The sequence below is a fragment of the Callithrix jacchus genome, chromosome 5 (assembly GCF_049354715.1).
Source record: "Callithrix jacchus isolate 240 chromosome 5, calJac240_pri, whole genome shotgun sequence".
Classification (NCBI taxonomy): Eukaryota; Metazoa; Chordata; class Mammalia; order Primates; family Cebidae; genus Callithrix; species Callithrix jacchus.
The window spans coordinates 62,189,584-62,213,159 of NC_133506.1; the positions used below are offsets into that span (position 1 = coordinate 62,189,584).

The 23,576-nt window shown below is 47.1% G+C and overlaps 1 protein-coding gene, 1 long non-coding RNA gene and 1 pseudogene across 15 annotated transcripts in view; 2 read left to right on the top strand and 1 right to left on the bottom strand.

Annotated features, from left to right (window-relative positions):
* LOC108590071 (large ribosomal subunit protein eL39-like) lies at nt 1-19,720 on the top strand (annotated as a pseudogene). The gene has a single exon (XR_013535321.1). The product of XR_013535321.1 is annotated as a large ribosomal subunit protein eL39-like (transcript).
* MPRIP (myosin phosphatase Rho interacting protein) overlaps nt 1-23,576 on the top strand; it is a 155,248-nt gene that overhangs the window by 37,254 nt on the left and 94,418 nt on the right. For all 8 annotated transcript variants that reach the window (XM_078372231.1, XM_078372230.1, XM_078372232.1 and 5 more), the window contains exon 3: nt 2-67. In XM_078372231.1, coding sequence (XP_078228357.1) covers nt 2-67 — 66 coding nt within the window. The remainder of the gene's footprint in view (nt 1; nt 68-23,576) is intronic.
* Nucleotides 9,053-23,576, bottom strand: part of LOC118153651 (uncharacterized) — a 36,920-nt gene continuing 22,396 nt past the window's right edge. For 2 of the 6 annotated variants that reach the window (XR_013535327.1, XR_013535324.1), the window contains 4 exons: nt 19,705-20,958; nt 12,260-12,431; nt 11,037-12,106; nt 9,053-10,925 (listed from right to left, as the gene is read on the bottom strand). This is a non-coding gene — a long non-coding RNA (uncharacterized LOC118153651). Of the gene's footprint in view, nt 10,926-11,036; nt 12,107-12,259; nt 12,432-19,704 lie in introns of all 6 variants that reach the window. The other 4 variants (XR_013535325.1, XR_013535322.1, XR_013535326.1 and 1 more) reach the window with 3 other exon arrangements.

A 23,576-nucleotide genomic window follows, 5' to 3' on the forward strand; every position in this document is an offset into this window, starting at 1 on the left:
GAAATGGCAGCGACGGTTCTTCATCCTTTATGAGCACGGCCTCTTGCGCTATGCCCTAGATGAGATGGTAAGTGTCATCCTCGCCCACTCCCTGTCCCCAGCCTTCGCCGGTTCCCTCCATCACAGTGTCCTTGCATTGTTGTGTAAGAGCACAGCAGCTGTGTGCTCCCACTTTTGTCTGTTTGGAAGTCTGGAATGTTTTGAAGAACTTGTGGCACCTTGCAAAGACCGCCCTAAAAACCCAGACCTTTGAAGCATCATCTTCTGTGGTCTTGAGTGAAAGGAAGAAGTGAGGGAGGAAGTCATTTCTGTTCAAGGCTAATAGTGTGGACTTGGCTGGAGCACTCCTGGTTAGGAGAAAGCAAGGGCAAAGTACTGAGTCACAGTGAGGACAGGTGCAGGCTGTGGACCTGTAGGTGTGGGGCAGGGACTGGCCCTGGGGCTGCACGCATGCTCACGTGCCTAGTCTTGGGGCTGCCTGTGAGTTCTACAGCTACAGTTGGTTTTATTTGTCTTATTTGAGCTTCACATAGTTTTCTGAGCCGACTTCAGAGGCCTCCTGGTCATGAGCTCAGCTGGTCACTAAACCAGGCAGACAGGCTCCTTCCTGCTCCCCACCTTCCTGGTTTTCCAGCTGCCTCCTGGGCTGGATGAGCGTTTCCTGCTGTTGCCCCAGAGGCCAAACCTGAAAATCAACTACGTGGAATTTCTAGCTTTTCTTTTTCCACCTATTTTATCTCTGACTTTTTCTCTAAGGGAGATTAGTCTCTACTAATTAAAGTAGGACTGCATTCCAAACTGTGTAAAGGGTTGAAGATGGGAGATTTGATCGCCTTTTCCAGTTCCACTTGGTGGGTGAGTGTTTGTGTGCAATATGCAGCATTTTAAAATTGAGGCTGTCCTGGAAAGTCTAGTCACACTATATAAAACAGGCAGCCCTTGCCTATCCTACCCAGAGTTTGTTTCTTTGCTGCAAGGGTGAGACAGACTCTGGAAGTATGAGTGGAGATAACTGTGCCCTCCAGGGACCTTCCATACTTTGGGGGGCCCTGGGATTTTTGGGTGGTCATTACAGCTCACATGTGCAAAGGCCAGAAGTGGGTGTGTTTGCACCTGAATCCTAACCTTTGTGATGTGATACTTTTTCTACTTTTGTTTCTGGGGTGAATTAAGAGGTATGATACCATAATCCTGTATCAACTGTCACCTCATTCATTTATTCTTAAAAAGAATTGTCTTCCTTTTCATTATTTCTGGTGAGCATATGCAAATATTTGCACATCATGATTAGACCACAGGGGGTTTTTGCTGTGGGAACATCTATGCTCCAGGGTAGTGGATTGGAGCTGAGCACTAATGGTGAACTTGGCTAGAAGTAGGAGCAGGGAGACAATGCATTCCAACACTCTGTTCCTTTGAGGCAAGAAAGCAGACCTGGAGGATAGACTTCACATGGGTGTTCTCCTGGCTTAGCCCTTACACAGGGAGTAGTCCTGGGGTCAGAGCTGGGCTCCTGCAGCTGTGAGGTTTATCTTGCCTCCCTGTAGCTGGCTGACTGGTTCTTAAGTCCTGCAATTGGACAACAGTATGAAAGGAGCCTCAAGAGGTCACTGAATTGCATTCAGGCTAGGCTGGATCAGCACAAGTGCAGAGCATATGCTGCCTCCCACGCGCAGCTCCTGGATAATTGAGGCCGCCTAGCCACAGGTACCAACCCTTCACAGTGTACTGTGGTCTCCCAACAACGTGGATATGGGTTGCATAATATTATGTGGAGTGCTCAGGCAGAGGTAGGATGGTGCCAGGGATGTGGGGAAAGAAAGAAGCCCCAGGGAAAACTTGGACTGAGAGAGGTCGTGGGGGCATGCCCAGAGCTGAGAGTTTCTGGCCATGGGCTGGTTTCTGCTAGATGACCTGGGAGCTGGAGAGACTGACCCAGTGAGCCCATCAGTATGGCTCTGCCCAGCTGAGACCATGGAGGGGCTTCCCTGTTGTATCAGGAAGGTCACAGGGGAAGGTTGCGAGGAGGCAGTCAGGGTAGAAGCCAGGTGGGAGAAGGCAGAGGCTGGTTTCTCCAGCACCCAGTGCCCTACATCAGGATTTGTTGCTCAGAGCCTCTCCCCAGGGTGAGCAGACAGCCCGTGGCCAGGGAACTCCAGCCTAAAGGTCAGCTACCCTGACCTGAGAGTCCCATCCCAACCAGGCTGGCAGGATTCTAAGACCTGGAGCAGGAGAACTCCATTTCAGGCAGGCTCATGTGTGGGTGAACTCCAGCCAAGCTAGAAGCGTTCTCTGTGAGTCTTGAAATAGACCACTGGTCCTCAGCACTGTGCTGCCCGGGGCCACTGTCCACCACTGACCATGTCTGGAGTCATCCTTGATTGTCACTCCTGGGGCAGGGATGCTGTTGGCTTCTAGTGGGTGGAGGCCAGGGATGCTGCTGAAGGTCCTCTGCAGAACAGCCCCCAGAACAAAGAAGGCTCCAGCCCAAAATGTCAACCACTGCCAAGGCCGAGAAACTAAGCAATTTGGTCAGTGGTTTATTTAAATTCTTAATTGTTTTTTAAAATGAAAATGTAAATGTGATTTGGTATTGGCTCTGCTCTTAAACAGCACAGGACTCACCTGTCAGATTTCCTGGGAGTCGGTGGGTGGGGGGTGGGTAGTGATGGCGCAGAGTTGGCTTGCTGATGGTGCAGTGCCAGTTGTGGAATGGGGTGGGCTGTCCCTCATCCGGAGAGGTCTATGGGGCGCCCCTGCATACCAGGCAACCGCAGGCCTGCAGAACTGCTTGTGTGTCCCAGGGATCACATAGGTGCTGCTTCCTGCCTCAGCATTTGTCTTCAAAAGTAGTAGCTCTGAGCAGCCCATGGCCATCTCTGACCTTCCCAGGCCCACATAATAAACTGTAGCATTTTAGGCTGGTCTGTGCCCTCAACACTTAGTCACCATCTACTTCGAGTTGTTATTGATTTTTACATGATGTTACCATTTGATTTCATTTGCTTGAGTGTTATCTTGCCGACTAGATTGACTTGTTGTTTTGTTGTTGTTGTACCCCTGATGATTCTAAGTGTCTCTCTGCATTGTCTAGTATGGGGCTTGGGCGGTACAAATCTAGCAGGTGTTCAGTATTTGTGGAGTTGAGCTACCGGCTTTGTCAGTGCCTTGCTACAGAATTTCTGCTCCCAGCTTGAAAACCTTAAGACAGAGTGCAGGTAGGAAAAGAGAGACAAAGCTATTACTTTTGAAGACAGATGCCAAGGCAGGGCTCACTTTACCTCAACATCACGGTCTCAGGGCACCACGCAGGAAGCAGCACCTATGTGATCCCTGGGACACACAGGTCAAGGAGTGTTCCTTGGAGGGAGATGAGGGATGTGGTGACCCTTAGGGATTACTCAGCCCAAGGGAGAAACTTCCCAAGAGCTCCTGAGAACCGGGATGGGGGAAAGGTTACCTCAGCCCCACTGGGTTGGGACCTGGAGAGGAAGGTGAGCATCAGGAGGTCACAGCATGCAGGAGGGGGAGGAAAGCAGCAGTCCCTGGATCTGGGGACAGTGGCTTCAGGAAGCTCTTCCTGCTTGGGGACTTCTGCTGGGTCTGGGGCTGGTGGACCTCATCCAGTTCTGGAGACTGACCGTTGCCTCTCCAGGCAGCCCTGAGATGGGGCTAACTTTGGGGAATCTCTTTTCCTTTTTTGGGAAATTTATTTCTCGATACACCCACATACCTTGTAATTGGTGGGTGTGGAGGAGAGGCAAATTTCCCAAAAAAGGACATTTCTCAAATGCAGGCTGAGGTGAGGTGGGCATTGGGCAGCTGCACAGACAAGTAGGAGCCTGAGAGATTTGGCTGGCCCCTGGTTTTTCAGGAGTGGACGAAGTAACAGCCTAGAAACCTGGACTGCTGCCTCTGTCCTCTGCCTTTGTTTCTCTGCCTATAAAATGTTCTTCATGATTTTACCTAATTCTGCCACTGAGTTTTTGGGGACTGATGTCAAGCTGAGGTGTGGGTGTCACCAGATGTCACTAGAAAGCTCTCAGGAGGAGCTCCCGGTGTAGAAGCAGAGTGGGAGCGCCAGGAGCTTGGGGTGGAGCAGGCCAGGCCATGAGGCTTTGGGATTCTCACGGGTCTGCTCTCCAAGGCAAACAGATGATTTAATGTTTTGTTTCAATGTTTTAAACTTTCGTAAGTGTGCAGGAAATTCACCATCTTAATCGTTTTTAAGTGTGCAGTTCAGTGGCATTAAGTACATCCACACTGTTGGACAACCACCACCACCCTCCCTCTCCGTGACACTTTTCAACTTGCTGACTGACCTGTGCACCCATTGAACTCCCTTTCCCAGCCCCTGGAAACCCCCAAGCTACTCTCTGTCTCTGTGAATTTGACTCCTCAGGCACCTCACATAAATGGGATCATGCAGTGTTGTTTGTCCTTTGCAACCGGCTGTGATCAGCTGTGTTGGTGTCAGAATTTCCTTCCTCCTGATTGTAGTAGGTCTGATGCCCTTGGACCATGACTGCTGACCCTGAGCCTCTCATACATGGAAGTTATGGAGAGACCATGAGGCCACCTTCCGTGGCAAGCATGGTGCTGAGGGCCAGCCTCCACAGTGGGGAGCTCTGTTCCGTCCTAGCCTGGGGAGTCCTTGAGCCTCATGAGAGATGAGAGCTTCCTCCTGTGTAGGGGCCATGCTGAGGACTCATAGCTCAGCTCATGTCCTCAGACATAGTAGAGAAAACGGTTTTAGCTTTTGGATATGTGCTCTTTTCAGGGGCAACCTATGAGTCTGTCAGTCCCATAAGATATGAAGGTCCAGCCTGAGAAATTAACTTGGGGTGCTTGCGTACTTCTGTGTGAAGTAAATAAGCTTGGTCCAAAGGATCTTCAGAGCACTCCAAGAAGAGTCCAGCTTCTTTAGAGTTTGCTTCCTATAAGAGAGTGTCCAGGAGGTTGCTTTGACCTTGGGGACTTCTGCTCACCTCATTCTTGACACATTTCTGCTACTTTTGGTGATGTTAAAGCCATGAGCAGCCCAAAGTTGCCTGGGCCTGTGAGAGCCTAGGGGGTGGGACGTTACCGCTGAGCCCTGCTGTCTTTAGGATCTGTCATTTGAAGTTTCTCTCCCTTCTCTGCAGATGGGACTACAGGCGCACTCTGGCACGCCCGGCAATTTTTTATATTTTAGTAGAGACGAGGTTTCACCTTATTGCCCAGGTTGGTCTTGAACCCCTGAGAGCAGGCAATCCCCTCACCTCAGCCTCCCAAAGTGCTAGGATTATAGGTGTGAGCCACTGTGCCCGGCCTTTATTTTTTTATTTTTTTTGGGGGGGGTGGGGGAGGAAGGCAGGAAGGGAGGGAAGAAGGACGGTAGGGAGGAAGGAAGGGATGAAGGAAGGAAGGAAGGAAGGGAGGAAGCGGGGAGGGAGGGAGGGAAGGGAAGGAAGGAAATCAAGCAATGAGAGAGACATTGCCGACCTGGATCTAGAGGTTTACAAGTTGATTTCTTTTTTTTTGAGAGAAGGAAAGAAAAAAAAAATAAGTAAAGGAGAGGAAGAAAGAGGAAGAGAAAGAGGGAGAGTAAATGGAAATATTGCTTTATTTTGAAAAAAATTGGGTATTATTAATGGCCAATCAGTTTCATTTAAACTTATGGGTAGGTGTGATGTGGTATTGACAAGAATGTATATTTTGTGTATTTGAAGTGGAGAGCTCTATAAATATTTATTAAGTTTACTTGTTCTGGATCTGAGTTCAAGTCCTTGATATCCTTATTAATTTTCTGTCTCATTGAGTCTAAGTCTCTATGTATCTGGGTGTTAGGATCGTTAGCTCTTGTTGTTGCATTGATCCTATTACCACTGTATCTTTGTTGCTTTAAAAATCTATTTTATCCGCTACAAGATTTGCAACTCCTGCTTTTTATTTATTTATTATTTATTTTTGCTCTCTATTTGGTTGGTAAATCTTTCTCCATCCCTTTGTTTTGAGTCTTTGTGTATCCTTGCATGTGAAACAGGTCTGGATGTAACATGCCATTGGGTTTTGGCTGTGTCTTTTGATTGGGGGATTTAGTCAATTTAAATTTAGGGTTACTGCCATTTGATGTTGACTGGCTGTTTTATCCATTCGTTGGTGTAAATTCTTCTTTATGTTGGTGCTCTTTACTTTTTGGTGTATTTTTAGAAAGGCTAATACTGGTTGTTTCTTTCTGTGTGTAATGCTTCTTTCAGAAGCTCTTGTAAAGCAGGCCTGGTGCTAATAAAATCTCTGAGTTCTTGCTTGTTCATAAAAGATTTTATTTTTCCTTCAGTTGTGAAGCTTAGTTTGGCTGGATATGAAATTCTGGGCTGAAGGTTCTGTTCTTTGAGGATGTTGAATATTGGCCCCCACTCTCTTCTGGCTTGTAGAGTTTCTGCTGAGAGATCTGCTGTAAGTCTGATAGGCTTGCCTTTGTGGGTAACATGACCTTTCTCTCTGGCTGCCCTTAGTATTTTCTCCTTCGTTTCAACCCTGGTGAATCTAACGATTATGTGCCTTGGGGTTGCTCTTCTTGAGGAATATCTTTGTGGTGTTCTCTGTATTACCTGGGGTTGAATATTGACCTGCTTTGCTAGTTTAGGAAAATTTTCCTGAATAATATCCTGAGGGGTATTTTCCAGCTTGGATTCATTCTCTCCGTCACATTCAGGTACACCTATCAAACGTAAATTTGGTCTTTTCACATAGTCCCACATTTCTTGGAGACTTTGCTCATTCCTTTTTATCCTTTTTTCTCTAATCTTTTCTTCATGTTTTATTTCATTAAGTTGGACTTTGACCTCTGATATCCTTTCTTCTGCTTGAACAATTCGAGTGTTTAAACCTGTGCATACTTCTCGGAGTTCCTGTATTGTATTCTTCAGTTCCATTAATTCACTCATACTCCTCTCTAAGTTGTCAATTCTCAATAGGATTCCATCAAACCTTTTTTCAAAGTTCCTAGTTTCTTTACGTTGGCCTACAACGTGTTCTTTTAACTCACCGAAGTTTGTTATTATCCATTCCCTGAAGAGTGATTCTGTCATCAGGATGCGCTCATTCTCCATCAAGCCTTGTTCCATTGTTGAGGTGGAACTGTGATCATCTTTAGAGGGAGAGGCGTTGTGATTTTGAGTGTTCTCAGCTTTTTTACGCTGGTTTCTTGACGTCATTGTAAATTTATCCTCCTGCCGTCTTTGAATTTACCAACTTTCAGATTAGGTCTCTTGAGTGGGCGTCCAGGTTGTTAATTCCCAGGGCCAGAGCAGCAGCGTTAAAACTGACGGTGCTTTTCTGCCCAGGATTCTCCTGTCTGGCTTCCTTCTTGTGTCCGTAGTAGGTGACTCTGCCTTCCCGGGGCTCCAAACCCCGGTCAGAAGGGGAACCGGTCCCATTTACTCTGAGCTGAGCGCTGCCGCACGGAGGTGCCGTCACAGCCGCTGCGCTGGGCTCCGGTGTCCTGCTGGGGGCCCTTGTGGGTGGTCCGAACCTGTTTACTCTGCTCCTAGAGCTGCCGCGCGGAGGGTGGAACCGCTGCGCCAGCCACGAGAGTCGTGCTGGCCACCCGTGTGTTTCCTCCACTGGGGGATCTTCTGCTCCGTGAGCGACCAGAATTTGTCTGAAAGTGTGGCGTCCTCTAGTTCTCCGCTCCTTCCCTGAGAGCTGCAATCCCGAGATGTTAGCAATCGGCCATCTTGGATTGTTCCTCCCGGCCTTTATTTATGTGTGTCTATGTCAGTTCTATGGCTGCATACCTGTGTGGATATGTGCACATTGGACTGTGGGTTTCTGTGTGTGGATGTAACATTTGTGTACCCGTGAGGATGCATATCTATGTGTAAATGCTCTCATGTCTATGTATCTATTTAGTGTGTATGTGTGTCTGTGTAAATGCTTTCATGTTTGTACATGTTTAGTTTGTATACACGAGTGCACGTGTAGACATATATTTGTGTCTGCATGTATGCTTACTTTCCATGCATCTGTCTTCTTTTTTTTTTTTTTTTTTTTAATAGAGTCTTACTCTGTCACCCAGGCTGGAGTGCAGTGGTGCGATCTTGGCTCACTGCAAATTCTGCCTCCCAGATTCAAGCAATTCTCCTACCTTAGCCTCCTGAGTAGCTGAGATTACAGGTGTGCACCACCACGCCCAGCTAATTTTTGTATTTTTAGTGAGATGGGGTTTTATCATGTTGATCAGGTTGATCTTGAACCCCTGACCTTGTGATCCACCTGCCTCAGCCTCCCAAAGTGCTGGGATTACAGGAGTGAGCCACTGTGCCTGGCCTCTCATTTGTGTTTTTTATATGTGTAACTGAGCATATGTCTACATAGAGGCATGTCTGTGTGTTCATCTTTGAGGATCTACATGAATGTGTTCTTTTTTGCCTGATTTCTCTTCTCACTCCTCTTAAATCGCTCTGACCAGCTAAACATTTGTTGCCCATCTCTTTGCATCCTCTACTCATTCTGTCTCACCAAATGAGCTTCTAAGCACCAGACTCCCTCTGCCATCAGATTGGCTTCTTTAGCTGCACAGTCTCTTCTCGCCCTGTGCTTGCTTTCTTCCCCTGCCTTTCTCCCTCAAGCTTCCTCTCCTGTTTTTGTCACAGTCTTATTGCTCACTGACTTGGAGGCTAGGGCTGGTCTGCACTTAGCCTCTCCCTTCCTAATTTCTAGCCCTAGTGGGCAGCCCTGTCTTATCCCTGGTTGACGTCCACAGTGTATCATCATGTTCCTGCTACCTTCTTGACCCCTATGCTCAGCCTAGAATTGTTGTAGGAGGTAGCAAGGGCATTCAGAAGAGTCAGTTGGATACAAGTATCTTGGTGTTTACTGTTTCATGTCTTAGTTCCTGAGTTGGGGGTGGGGTTTGACAGTGAAGCAGTGGTGTAGCTAGAATGTGAACTAAGACAAACTGTCATTATTTTCACTCCAAACTGACCAAGAAGTTGTATTTGCCATTTGTGGCTACTCAAGTCTTACTGTCCAGCCAAGGGCCCCTACAATGTATGAGCCCAGTAGGTTGCTTTAAAAAAAAAAAAAAAGACAGCACTCTCATTTATGGATCACATAAAAGATCATTTTTCCGAAAGCAAAAAAAAAAAAAAGAGAGATAGAGAAATTCCCTAAACCCATAGGGGACCAGGAAATACTTAACGGATTATGGATTTCCTGTGAGTGCATATGGCTCGGGGTGACCTGATGCTATAAACCAAATGTTATTGTCCTCCCCAAATTCATGTGTTGAAATCTAATTCCCTGTGTGATGGTATTTGGAGGTAGGGCCTTGGATGGTGATTAAATTCATGAAGGCAGGAACTTTGTGAATGGGATTGATACCCCTATCAAAGGGAGCACAGAGAGCTCCCTCATCTTTTATGTCATGTAAGGACACAGTAAAAAGATGGCTATCTATGAACCAGGAAGCCAGCCCCCTTCAGACACAGAATCTGCTGACCATTTGACCTTGGATTTTACCATCTCCAGAACGGGGATAAATAAATTTTATATGCTACCTAGTCTATGGCATTCTGTTTTGACACCCAGATTAGTTAAGTACCAGCATATCAACTTATACACATAATTCTTGGAAACTTCGATGCCAGGTTCTTTTTCTTTTTGAGACGGAGTCTTGTTCTTGTCACCTGGACTGGAGTGCAATGGCATCATCTCAGCTCACTGTAACCTCTGCCTCCTGGGTTCAAGCTATTCTCCTGCCTCAGCCTCCTAAGTAACTAGGATTACAGGTAACCACCACCACGCCTGGCTAATTTTTGTATTTTTAGTAGAGATGGGGTTTCACTGTGTTGGCCAGGCTGGCCTTGAACTCCTGACCTCAGGTGATCCGCCCACCTCAGCTTCCCAAAGTGCTACGATTACAGGCGTGAGCCACCGCGCCCAGCCAATGCCAGGTTCTTAACAGCAAACATGATTGATCTGCCGGATAAATGAAACTACATTATTCCTCTCTCCACAATAAACCAGAGAGTCAAAACAGGCAAAAGTAAGTCAGGAGCTTCTAAAAGCTATACCTGAAAGGTTTCTAGTAGCAGCTGATTCAATGGTAATTCTCCCAAACAGCCACAACAAAAAGACAACTATCAGAGATTTTCAGGATAGCCTCAAAAACATGATTTAACATTATAGAGTTAAAAAAAGACGTGAAGTTTCCAAAAGCCAAACTTTATTTAAAAGTTTATTTCATAAACTGCTAATTCTAGAGCTATGAAGAAAACCCAGCCAGGGCAGGTGTCAACATGGAGAGCCCAGGGCACAAGAGTTGGGAAGGTTTGTTTTCTGTACCTGTTGGACTCACCCCTTGGTCCCCTCACCCCCTGCCCATCTGTTAAGAAGAGGCCATCCTGGGTGGGATTTCAGGGCAAACAGCCCAGATGCCCACTTGTGGAGAGACCTTCAGGCCTGGAGGAGGAGGCTGCCTCTGTGAGCAGGAGGAGCTGCTAGAACCCTTCCTTGAAGGCTTCTTTTCCTGATCTCAGGCGCCTCATCCATGCAGATACCACCAGCACCAGCAGAAGGAAGCGTTCCTGCAGCAGCAGGACTGTGGCTCTTATGAATGAGAGAAGCCTCTCTCCAGTGAGGGAGAGGAGCCCAGGCTGCACACCCTGGTTTCCGCCTCCATGGCTCCCAGGGTGCCCAGGACTAGGGGCAGTGTTGGAGCTGCTGGCTGGGGCTGTGCTGGCCACCCCCTCTCTGAGGCCAGTGGTGGCAGCAGGTGGCAGGCCGTCAGGCAGCTCCTCGCTGGGATGGTCCTTGGCTGCCCCAATGTAGGGGCAGGAGGGGTGATGTCTCTGCGGGGGGCTCCTCTGATACAGTTGGCTCTGGCTGGACAGCTGGTGCTGGAAGTTCTTGTATTTCAAGTTCTTGTACTTCAGGAGCTGAAAAAGGTGAAAGGGTCACCAATGTGGAAACAACTTCACTGAATTGAAAGGAATTCCGGCCCCAAAATACCGCCCCCACAAAGTCTTCCAGACTGCAGGCCACCTCACCATGTGCCTGTGCCTCCATGTGCTTCAGAATTGCCTGCTGGACAAGGACAGTATTCAGATACGGATCCGATATGCTATCTAGTGAGACCTGGCTTGCGAGGGTCTGCCGTGGGCTGCCCTGTGGCACCTGGGTGCGCCTGTGTCCAAAAGGCCACAGGCGCCTGGGGTGAGGGATGAGCCTTTGTCGGCAGCGACGGAAAAGGCTCTCACTCCCGCCATTTTTGAAGCAGGAGCCTCGATTTGTGGGAATGTAGCATGAGAACATCTTGCTCTCTTGAGTGTCTGCCACCAAGTGAGCTGGCTACAGGGCTGACTCCAGGATATGGGCGCCTGGTTACCAGAGTTCTGAGTTCTGTTTGGGTCTGTCGTCAAGGAAGTGAGGTCAATTCTTTAGGGTTTCGTTTTTTCGGCCCCTTCCTTCCATAAGGCCTACCCAGGACTCCAGTGGGCTGCTGACTGCTTACTCTCTCCCCCAGGTCAACTCCTTGCCTGTATACAGTTAAGTCCACCCAGGGTGTGCTTGGACATCTACGCCTGATATGTTCACCAGAGGCCAGATGTCCTCCTGAGGCCTGATTTCCACCTATGGCCTGATGTCTGCCTTGAGCCTATGTCTCACTTGGGCCTTGTGTTCACCTGGGGACTGATATCCAGCTGGGGCCTGAGGGCCTACTGGGTCTTGTTCACCTGAAGCCTGGTGTCCACTTGAGTTCTGGTGATCACCTGGGACCTAGGTATCAGCCTGGGGCCTGGGTATCCACTTAAGGCTGGATGTGCACCTAAGTCCCGAGTCTTCACCTGGTCCTAGTGATCACCTGGGGACTGGGTGTGTACCTTGGGTCTAATTCCACCTGGACCCTACTTATCTATAAGGCATGGTGTCTCCCTGCAGCCTGATGTCCACATGAGTCTGGTGTTCAACATGGGCCTGCTGTCCACCTGGGGCCTGATGTCTGTCTGGAGTGCTGATGTCCTCCTGAGGTGTGATGATCAGTGGAGCCCAGGAGGTCGAAGCTACAGTGAGCCGTGATTACGCCACTGCACTCCAGCCTGGGTGACAGTGAGAGACCCTGTCTCAAACAAATAAATAAACCAAAAACCACACAAATTATCTAGCTGTATAAAAATATTTTCTTTCTTTATAAACTTATTCTATAAGCTTTTTTCTATTATTTATTTGTTTTTAAACCTTTTTTGTTAAAAACTAAGACACAAACACACACATTCACTTAAGCCTAAGCAGGGTCAGGATCATCAGCATCACTGTTCTCCACCTCCACATCTTTTCCCACTGAAGGTCTTCGGGGGCAGTAACAGGCACGGAGCTGTCATCTCCTATGAAATAATGCCTTCTGGAAACCTGAAGGAACTCCCTGAGGATGTTTCACAGTTAACCTTAAAAAAAAAAAGGTAGTAAGCATATACACTGAAATAACAATAAGAAATATAGGATATTAAATACATAAAACATTAATGTCATTTATTATTTTTATCACACGTTATATACTTTACAAATTGTATGTTCACAGCCACATCACCACAAACATGTTGACATTATGACACCTATGATGTCACTAGACGATGCTCCATTATAATCTCATGGGACTACTGTCTCACATGTGGTTCATTGTTGACCACAATGTTATGCACTACAGGACTGTATTTTGAAAATGGTACAAATACCCTCAGAAATACACGAAAGATGGAACTTGGGGGCAACAAAAGACATGGAAATTTCATTGTATGCCTTATTTTATTACCAGGGAGTTGATATAAATGTCTTTAAGGTTTGAGGTGTTGATTAGTTGGATGAGAAAGATTAGGGAGGAATGGAAAGGAATAAAGAAATGTTATTTTTTTCTGTGATCCTCACATAGTTATTTAATATGGAATCATTTAAATTTCTATAGCTTTGATGAGATAGGTTCATCCTAGATAAATAGATGATAGATCAACAGAGATAGAGATGGGTAGATGGAGAGCGAGAGATGTGATGACGATTCTTCACTTGACCAAACTTTAGTCAGGCTTCTAAACCTTTTCCTAGGTCCATCTGTATTCCGTTGTAAAATTCGTGTTTAGCAAAACCCTCTACCCTGGATGTCTCATCACCCTAGATGTCTGATGGGGCTCCTCATCCCCTGCCATTATATGAACATAATGGAAATTGCTGTGTTTAGGGATTGCTTCCCATCTCATTTTGTCTCCTCACAATTCCTTTTTGGGGGTTGGAGCACAGACTCCTGGAGGCAGTGCTGACCTGGCTCCCATGCTCTGAGCCAAGGGGCCTTGGCTATTCTGACTTCTCTCCACCTCTTGTGTCTTGACCTATATATAACATGGGGAGATTAATAATAATAAATGACTGTTAGGAATTGATACATGTATGCATTGGATGAGTGCCTAGGACATCATAAGTACTGTGTCAATATTGGCTATTATTGTTTCTTCTGTTCTCTCTACAGACTCAATTTCATTCATTAATCCCACTATTGAAGAGCCCTAAGTTGGCCCAAGGCTTCCCTATAGGAAAGCACAGTGAGATGAAGATCTTGGCCCATGTTTTCTGTGGCCCTGTGGTGACACCTGGGGTTCTGTGCTCAGCAGTGGGATCAGGAGTCAGGAGTAATGGGTCAGGAGTAAATACCCATTCTGACCAGCTGTGACAATTTGCTGGTCAGGGGAGCTAGGCCAGGTCACAATTATAGCAGCCATGGGTGAAAGTCCTATTGCCCATATTTTCAGTAGTATTTGACATTATTTGATGTTACACTTCATTCCTGAACAGGAATACATTTAATTTATAGGATGGAATGATTATTTGTGAGTTAGAACATTTTTCTGATGCTTCCAGTTTCTCTGTCTAAAAATGCCTGTTGTTTGCTAATTTTCATTTTGTATTTCCTGGCTGATTTGTAGGAAATCTGTATTGGGTGCTTACTGCTTTCAGTTTTTGGAGACCCAGATAAGCTGTTTGGGATGTACAGGTGTGCAAAAAGAAGCAGTCTTTGTGAAATGGAAGGCTGAGGGGCATTTGGGTTACCTTAGTTTCTACTCTTTCTGCTTTCTTTCTTTTTTTTTTTTTTTTGAGATGGAGTTTCGCTCTTGTTACCCAGGCTGGAGTGCAATGGCGCGATCTCGGCTCACCGCAACCTCCGCCTCCTTGGTTCAGACAATTCTCCTGCCTCAGCCTCCTGAGTAGCTGGGATTACAGGCACGCCCCACCATGCCGAGCTAATTTTTTGTATTTTTAGTAGAGATGGGGTTTCCCCATGTTGACCAGGATGGTCTCGATCTCTTGACCTCGTGATCCACTCGCCTCGGCCTCCCAAAGTGCTAGGATTACAGGCTTGAGCCACCGTGCCCTCTTTCTGCTTTCATTAAGAACTCTGAATATGTTCTCATTGTTTTCAAGTATGGGTAGGACTAGGATACCATTCCCCACCTTTTACTTTTGCAGATAAGATAGAAGATACTTATCTTTAGAGTTTTTTACTTGAGCCACTTGGAGCAGTTTGTTACTTGTAACCATTAGAATTCTATCTAGCTGGCTGGCACAGTGGCTCACGCCTGTAATCCCAGCACTTTGGGAGCCCAAGGTAGGAGGATGATGAGGTCACAAGTTCAAGACCAGCCTGACCAATGTGGCAAAACCCCATCTCTACTAAAAATACAAAAATTGACTGGGCATGGTGGCATGCACCTGTAGTCCCAGCTACTTGGGAGGCTGAGTCATGAGAATCTCTTGAACCCAGGAGGTGGAGGTTGCAGTGAGCTGAGATCGTGCCACTGTACTTCAGTCTGGGTGATGAAGCAAGACTCTGTCTCAAAAAAAAAAAAAAAATTGTCTAGAACAAGTCAAGAACCCACAGAAGAGATGAAAATTTCAATGGGCTTTGAATAATTAAACAACTCTTAAGTCTGGGCTTTACAGTTTATCAGCTAAATCTGTGACTTTACAAAAGGAGCTTGAGCTTTAGCGTCACAGGCAGCTTTGAAATGACAACTCTTACATCACTTCTTTATGATCTTGCAAAAGTTACTTATTTGTAAAGTCTAAATGATTCCTACTAATTCTTGCAGGGTTGTTACAAGAATTAAACTAAACTTATAAACATTTATATGGACTGTTAACTCGGTGGTTTGCAGTAGGTCCATGGAGATGGCAGCTGTTGTCATTCCCAAGTATGTAGTTGTAGCTATGTGAATGGGAGAAGGGAACTAATCTTCAATCCTGCTCCCTCCCGGTAACTTAATGGGGTTTTGTTGGAGACATTTTGTATTTCCCAACATTTTAAGAGTGGCTTTATATATTGGGGTGTGTGAGTCTGTGGGCATGTGTGCATGTGTGTGTGTTTGGCAAGGGTGTTGTTTGACCGTCTTCCCCGCTTTCCTATTGACGTTGTATTCACCATTTCATGGTTATTAATCAAGCATGCAATATGAGATCAACAGGAGTGGCAAGTTGGTCAGGCCGCCAACCAAGACCTCGAATATTTGGTTCATTTGCCAACCACGTTTATTCAGGAATTCTCTTTATGGATGTGGAATCGGTTTAAAGACAGACGAAGAAAGCTTTGGTGTTTTAAAACTGCTGCCTGGGGATTTTACTGGGTGTAGGTGTTTTCCTAAAACTCTGATGAAAGCAAATCTTATAAATGATAGGCTTCAAATGTTATTTCACATAGTGACTTCGAGTGACATGTACAATTACTAATATTGAGAAGTAACTTTCTGAAAAGTTGTTAAGTCTTTCGCTTCTCTGCCATTGACAAATATTTAGATTTTCTATCTAACCCAAAGGACACAAAATATCAAGTAGACTTTTACTGAGAGTAAGAAACTGAATCCTCTAACTTATCGTTGGCTAAACTGGTGTTCCCTAGAGACTTGGGAGATGAGCTTTGTTCCATGAAGTCTATCAATGACACAGACGTTTCTTTCATCTTGTCACATTGTGAGTTTTAGCAATGGTCAGCATGGTTTAGTCCAAGGTTGTCAAGGAATGGGAAGAGGGAGACAGTGGGGTGAAGTCATGGAGAGCACCTTGTACTTACTTCCATGAGAATCTCTACTGGGCAGTGAGTGCCTCTAGGCAGCACTGGTGTCTGCTTGCATAGACAGGGCTGGAGAATCGGGCAGCTGTGCTCCCCAACTCTTTCGTGCTTGAGTTTCTGGTATAAATATTTTATGTAGGCCTCCCCCAGAAGTCTCCTTTCTTTGAATTTCAGGCCACACTGAGAATTTGGTGAACTGAGGTGCCCAGTGAGCACCTTCTGGCTCATCGAGACTGTCCAGTGTGCTTACCTTCCCATTACGTAAGTGGTGAGTCAAGGACAGCAAAATAGGGATTAGCTTCCCGCCTATGTTCAAGCCCTAATTAGATACCCACATTCTCTCTCTGCCTTCCCTGTGTTGCCTGAGTGGAGTGACTGCTGGTCACCCACAATTAATTATCAAGGGGCTGAAGAGGGTTCCACCTGGTTGTCCACTGAGGTGCTCTCTGTCCACACCTTTGCCATGTGCACACCTCTTTCAGTGATGTGAGGAAGTGAAGGGGTTTCTGTGGCCCACACCCCATACTGGGGAGGCAGCCAGGAAGACGGGCTTTGATTGGCACCCTTGCTGGGCTATCTTCAGAGCTGTGGGTGGACTTCTTTGCAGCAGCTGTGACGCTGCCCTGCAGCATGAAGGCTTGTGATGATGGGCTGGGCGTCTCCCTCCCACACAGAGAGAAATGACTTTAGGTATTAAGAAAGTGAAAAGCTTGGAATAATTGGTTAGGAAGCTAAGTAGCAGCAGGGAAAGAACTGTCAAAAAAAAAAAAGGTCATTTCGCTCTCTTCCTTTCTCCGCTGTTGTGGTGTGTGCTTTACTCCATTTCTCGCCATGTCTTCTCACAAGACTTTCAGGATTAAGCAGTTCCTGGCCAAGAAACAAAAGCAAAATCATCCCATTCCTCAGTGGATCAGATGAAAACTGGTTATAAAATCAGGTACAACTCCAAAAGGAGACATTGGAGAAGAACCAAGCTGGTTCTACAAGAAATTACACATGAGATGGCACACACATTTATGCTGTCTAAAGGTCACAATCGTGTTACATTTTCAAGCTGGAAAATGTCACCGCTATCCAGAGAAGTTTGAACAGAGTTTTCTCTCTGGATCTGTTATGAAGGCGTTGGTTGGCTGGGTTCAGTAATATGTGAGCCCTTTTCACTTCTTTAACAAAAAAAGTCATTTCATGGGAGTTATAGCAGAAAACATTTAAGGTTGAAAAATCAAAGCCATGTGGCTGGTGCTAGTGTGTTCACGTGAGCTTGCACACGCTCACGTTTTAGGCATCCCTTTGCTCTGCCCCCTACTCAGATCCCCACCTGCCATGTCTTTTGCCTGGGGCATTCCTGGGAAATATGTCCAAAAGCAGTCTGATGAGCTGATCCACATAAGGCTCCACTTGTGGCAGGCAATGTAATATGTTAGTGTCTTATCCTCTTCTGGCCTCCACAAGACCCGTTTTTCAGAAGAATCTTTTCTTTGGCCAGGAAGGTTATTTTCTTTGTGGTGGGGAAAATTCTCTAAGCCTGGGGAGCAGTTGCACTGGTGGGATCTCAGAGATGCAGGTCAGCAGTGCAGGGACCTTAGGAAGGAGGTGTCCGTGTACTGGCCTGAGGGCTGGTCCAGCCCACACGCAGGCACAGACCAGTCATGCACAAACACCTGCCTGCAGTTGTCAGACTCGAACTCCAGGGTGGCTTCCTTTGTGGGGGTGCCGGTCCCAACATACAACATGGCAGGTGTGTTTGTTTCCCGTGGCCACTGTAACAAGTTGCCACAAACTTAGTGGCTTAAAACAGCACATCTTTGTTTTCTGATCGGTCTGGAGGTTGAGAGTCCAAAATGAGTACGACTTTGGGCGCAGCAGCTTCCTCCTGAGGTCCTGGGGGAGAATCCCCTCTCCACTGCTTGCAGACTCCAGTGGCCACCTGCCTTCCTCAGCTCAAGCCTCTTCTGTCACCACTACAGTCTCTTGCTCCTGTTGTCACGTTTTCTTCTCCTCTTTGTCACATTTTCCTCTGTCTCCCTGTTAGATCAGAATCTGGATGCCTTTTTGTTTCATTTTTTATTTTTTAGAGATTGGGTTTTGCTTTGTCACCTATCCTGGAGTGCAGTGGCATAGTCATAGCTCACTGCAGCCTTGAACTCCTGGGCCCAAGTGATCTTCCTACCTAACCCTTTAAAGTAACTGGGATTACAGGTGCTCCGGTGTGAACTCAGCAGGGCTGTTCAGGGGAATTCAGCAGGGCTAAGTAGGACTTGTGGGAGCTGCTGCCAGGTATGCGGTATAGGCATGAGAAACGGAAAAAGGAAGACGGGGCCACCAGAGACTGCTCTGATGGACACACAATCCCCACCCGGATATCAGTGTCACCGCCTTCCAGAGCATTTGTGTTTTCAGTGTGAAGCAGGATCAGGGAATGTCATTATAGGAAAAGACCTGGAAGAGCCAGCCCCCTCCACAGGTGGGGGCGATGGAGAAGTGACTTATGCCCCAGTTTGTAGAGCCTGGGACTACAAAGCTTTGAAGGTTGCCCTGACTCAAGTCAACTTGGGAGCTGAGCCCCTCAGTGTGTAGGCGGCATCGGATACCATGCCTGGCCTCCTGTTCACTGATTCAGCCCCAGGGGGAGAGGGGGAAATGGAAAATACTCCTTGTCCTTGAGCAGTGTTGTGGTGTTGTTGAGACTGGTTTTGTGTTTACTTCTCACTTGTGAGGTACAGACAGGTTTGGTGACCCCCAGCTCTCCCAGAAAAATCCTGACTTTGGGCAAGTTACTACTCCCCTCCTGGGACCATTTTAATAATTAAATACAGACACAGTGAGGATGCTAGCCCTGTGGTTGGTGTGTGAACAAGCCCGTGGGACACAAAGGTGAAGGGACAGGGACAGAGCAGGTGGATGAGGAGAGAGACTCCCTGGAGCCACAAGGCTCTGAAGGACTGTGCTGTCCCAGCTGTGACCCACCTCAACCAGCTGCACTGAGGCAGGCTTGTCCCTCGGGGGCAGAAGGGTCTTACAGCCACGACCCATCCCCCACTCTCAGTCCTTCCTCAGGTAGCTAATGCTTGCTTTCGGGCTTCTGTGTGTTCTCTGCCTCGATGGAAGGGTGATAGACAGGCTTCTCCTCAAAGTCTAATAAGCAGTGAGTCATTGTCTTCCTCTGAGCCCAGGAGTGTTACACCTGGTGCCCGGGGGTGCTTTGTGATGCCTAGGCCTCAGCTGAGAAGCGGTGGTGCTGGGGTTCATTAGTGGTGTCCCCTGTCTGTCTGCAGGGTGTGGTAGCTGTCTTGGGGTGGAAGTCCAAGGCTCACTTCCTCCAGATACCAAGTACAGATTTTGGAACCAGCCTCTGTGATCAGTGCAGAAGTAAAAAGAAACCACACACCAACCACAGTGCTAGTGTCCTCACTGTGTTTCCATTTAATCCTTAAAATGGTCCCATGAGAATAGCAGTAAATTGCCCGAAGTCAGGGTTTCTCTGGGAGAGCTGGGGGTCTTGCATTGAGCCACAGGTTGAAGACCTGGTGGGTGGAGCTGCTCTGGCTCCATTCCTATTCAGTGAGCTGGGGCCCAGGCACCCCTCTGGTCTGAGGGTTTTGGAGCCTTACCTGGTTAATGTTTGAAGATCTCAGATATGCTAGGATGAACTGGAGCAGGTCTTTACACCTCTGCCAGGCGATGGGCAGTAACGCTGTCAGGTGGCCGACACCTGTGGAGCGTGTCAGCCACAGGGGAGCACAGAGCCAGGAGTTCTCTTGACTTCATCCCCCAAGGCAGCAGAGGTTTGGAGATCTAGGGGGTAGTGGGCGGAGGTTGGGGGGTTGGCTTGCATCTGGATATGGAGGACATGCTTGCCTCACCCTGACTTCTAGCAGGTTGTCAACAAGAGACCCACCCATGTATTCTGGTCCCAGCAGCAGACCCAGACGCCGCTCTAGTTGTACCTGAAGGGGCTATGAGAATGGTAGGTGTGGGGAGGTCTGGGAAGGAGGGTCTTTGGGGACATAGTCCAGCCCTCACCTTTGACAGATGAGGAAACCAGAAGGCAGTTAGGGTCTCCACTATCACTTCCAGTATGTTTCAGAGACAGATGCTGCCTGCCTCCCTGCAGCAGCTCTCCCTGCCCAGACTGGTGTGAACAGGGCAGTTCTCAGCGAGCTGTGAGCAACTGAGAGACACTCCTCATGGCCCAGCCCAGCAGATGCCCAAGTGTGTAGCAGCTGCTGGGTGACTAGGGTCTGAATGGAATGTGTTGTCCAGGGTCAGGCAGCTGGTTGTCCCAGAACCATGGCTGGACAACTGAGCCTCGTCCAGCGCCCTTCTCACTATGCCACATCCCTTGTGGCCCTCCTGGCCCTGCCTCTCTAAGCAGTTCTCCCCCAGGAAAAGCCAAGGGTGCAAAGCAGGGGGGAGGTGAGAGGCTCTGATGAGAGATGTGGACTTGCAGTGGGAGAGAGGTGGGAAGTGTGTTGTGAGAATGCCTTGGATTTCTTGTTTCTTGGGGGCTACATTCCAAGATGGAGAAGAGAACACTATTTGTGCTCTGAGAAAAGGTTAAGAAAACAGTCCTGCTTCAGTGAACCTGGCAGCATTCTATATAAACATCGACATCTGGGAGAGAGGTGCAGTTGAATATTGTTGTAAATGGACTTGTGCTCTTTTCGGGTGGTGCTGTGGCGACCCACACTACAGGAGGGGTGTGGAAGCACAGCGTCAGGCCAGGGCCCTCTGTGGGAACAACCGCTTACCTCCCTGAGCCCTGCCTGGCTTCCTTTGTTTGACTGCCTGTACCATCTTGTTGCTTTTTCCACCATATTCCCCATGGCATCCTCTTTCTCCTCTGAAGATGGGCGGCGTAAGCCCTACAAAATGAGGCAGATACCTGGAGCCTCATTCATATCATGCATGTGACCAGACTTCAGCTTCCTCTTTCTCATGGTCCAAGGGGGGTGTTATAGTTGTGTTAAATGTGCAGCACTAGAATTTTAGGGAGGGGGAATGGCTATGAATACGTCAGGTGCACTTAGTCATCTGCTTGACTTTTACTAGGCACTAGGCTGTGCAGAATATGTCACTATGACAGCCACGTCCTTGAGGGTCAGGTTAGGAAGGTGGACACTTCTAATCTCTAGTCCCTCCCTTCTTAGCATAGTGGGAGTGGGACGAGGGAGAAGCCAGAGCGCAGTTGGTGGGAATTCTCAAAGGCTTCCCTTACCCTTTTCTTCTTCCTTGCTTGCTCCTATTCACCATTTTTCTCTCCCTCAGCCCATGGGATGAGACCCTGCACCGAGCTCCCTCACTGTGTTTCTGTTGCTGAAGTAAATGCAAGCCCTGTCCTTTCCAGAGCTGGAAAGGAGAGTCAAGTTTTCCTCCTGGGATCATTTCACCCTTGTTCTCTCTGTCTCCTACAGAGACTCTGCAGGGAAAGACAACTTAGGTAATGTCAGAGGACATCCAGCTTGTGTTCTAGGACCACAGCCTCACCCTTCTGCCGTGGCCCTTACTGGAGAGTACTCCCCACTGAGGAGAGTACCACGGCAACACCAGGGGTCATAGTCTGTGGAAAGGAATAGACATGCAAGTGTGCATTTACTGTTTGTTCTGTCACTCACCAGCCATTTGAGAAGTCCTGAGTGCTGCGAGGCACCCTGTGCAGTAACTTGAGGGCTGGGGAAAGAGGGTAAGAGGGCTGCTATATAGAACTTTAGCCTTAGATAACACATTTGAATTTTGGTTAAACAAGTGGCAGTTTTGGCTATGCTGGTTTCCTCCATATATTGTTAGCCTTTTCCTGGCTGAGAGAAGAGCATTTGCCTAGTTTTAGAACACATCAGTCATTTGGTTTAAACTTTATATTTCCCCCAAAGTCACGTTTGAATTGTAACAGCCTTGGAGGCTTGGAAAGGATCTTTGCATAGCCTCTGCATGGACTCTCCTGTAGTGGATGCCCTGTCTGAGGAGTTTGACTTAGGGAAACAGTCTTTATTTCCAATGAAGAATTTAATATGTGAACCCACTTAAAGAGAAGTGAGAACTGCTTGACCTGAGGACCTTGGGAGCAATCTCTCAGACCCCTTAAAACTTACTCTGTTTTCTCATTGGTGTGATAGTGGGGCAGCAGTTTGTTGTTGTTGTTGTTGGTACTGTTTCTGGCGGAGGGGAGGTTATAAGATGTACCCATTTTTTCTCCCTATTGTGCAGTATTTACCCTTGGAGCTTACTGTGCTCCCTGATATATTTGAAAGGTGAAAATGGGCCAGATGGGAATTTTAAAAGCATCGAGGGGCTTTACTTTTTTTTTTCTTTCTCCAAAACAGTGTACGTTCAGTAGTTTAAAAAGTCAGATATGTAACCACAAAGCTTATACTAAAAGAGTCTCTTGCTCTATTTCTTCTTACTCCTGAGTCCTGTTCCCAGAAGAAGCCATTCCAGCTCTTCTAGCCAGAATATTCCGGTGCCTACTTCTGTGTTTGTAAATAACTGGTTTTTACTGCTACTTCTTGAGTTTTAGGAGATATTATCTATTGGTTTTTATACACCATAGATAGGATTTAGCTCTTTCTCCTGCCCCACTACCCTTGTTTTTCCTGGTAATATTGCTCGCAGAGCCAGCCATTCTCGTGTTCCAGACTGGCTCTGGCTGTCCTCTGGGCTGGCTGCATGGTCCTCCATCTGGGCTTGACCTTCACCTTCATCCTGGGAGGTGTCTCCCCACCTCGCCTTCCCCCAACCCCTTTTTTGTTTGTTTGTTTACTTCATTTGGTGAAACCTTTTGAGAAAGGCACAGAGAGGAAAGGTTTTGTGGCCTTGCCTGTCTCAGGTTGCCTGTCCTGTGCACACTCTTGACCAGCAGCTGGACTGGCTCTAGAATGTTAGATGGGACATAATTTTGCCTTGGAATTTTGAAGGTGTCGTTCATTTTTAACTTCATCATTGCTATTAAGAAGTTCATGTGCAAGGGTCTGATTCTTGATCCTTTGCAAATAAACTGAATTTTCTCTCTGAAAACTTTTAGGTGCTTCTCTTTATCCCTTGAGTTCTGCAATTTCATGAAGATATGCCTTGGTGTGGATCCGTTTTCTTTTATTAAGATAGATGCTTGTGTGTATTTCAGTGTGAGAAGTTCTGACCTTCTGGTCCAGAATGTGTCTTGTATTTTCTTCCTCTGGTAATTTCTTTCCTTCTTTTTCACTTTAGTTTTTTTTTTTTTTTTTTTTCTTGTTTTTTTGGTTATCGGCTTTTTTACTTTAGTTTTTAAAACTAAACTCATCATCTCTCTCCTTTCCTCATTGCCTTTTTTTTTTTTTAATGGAGATAGAGTCTTGCTCTGTCACCCAGACTAGAGTACTGTAGCACAATCTTGGCTCACTGCAACCTCTGCCTCCTGGGTTCAAATGATTCTCCTGCCTCAGCCTCCCAAGTAGCTGGTGTTACAGGTACCTGCCACCACACCTGGCTAATTTTTGTATTTTTAGTAGAG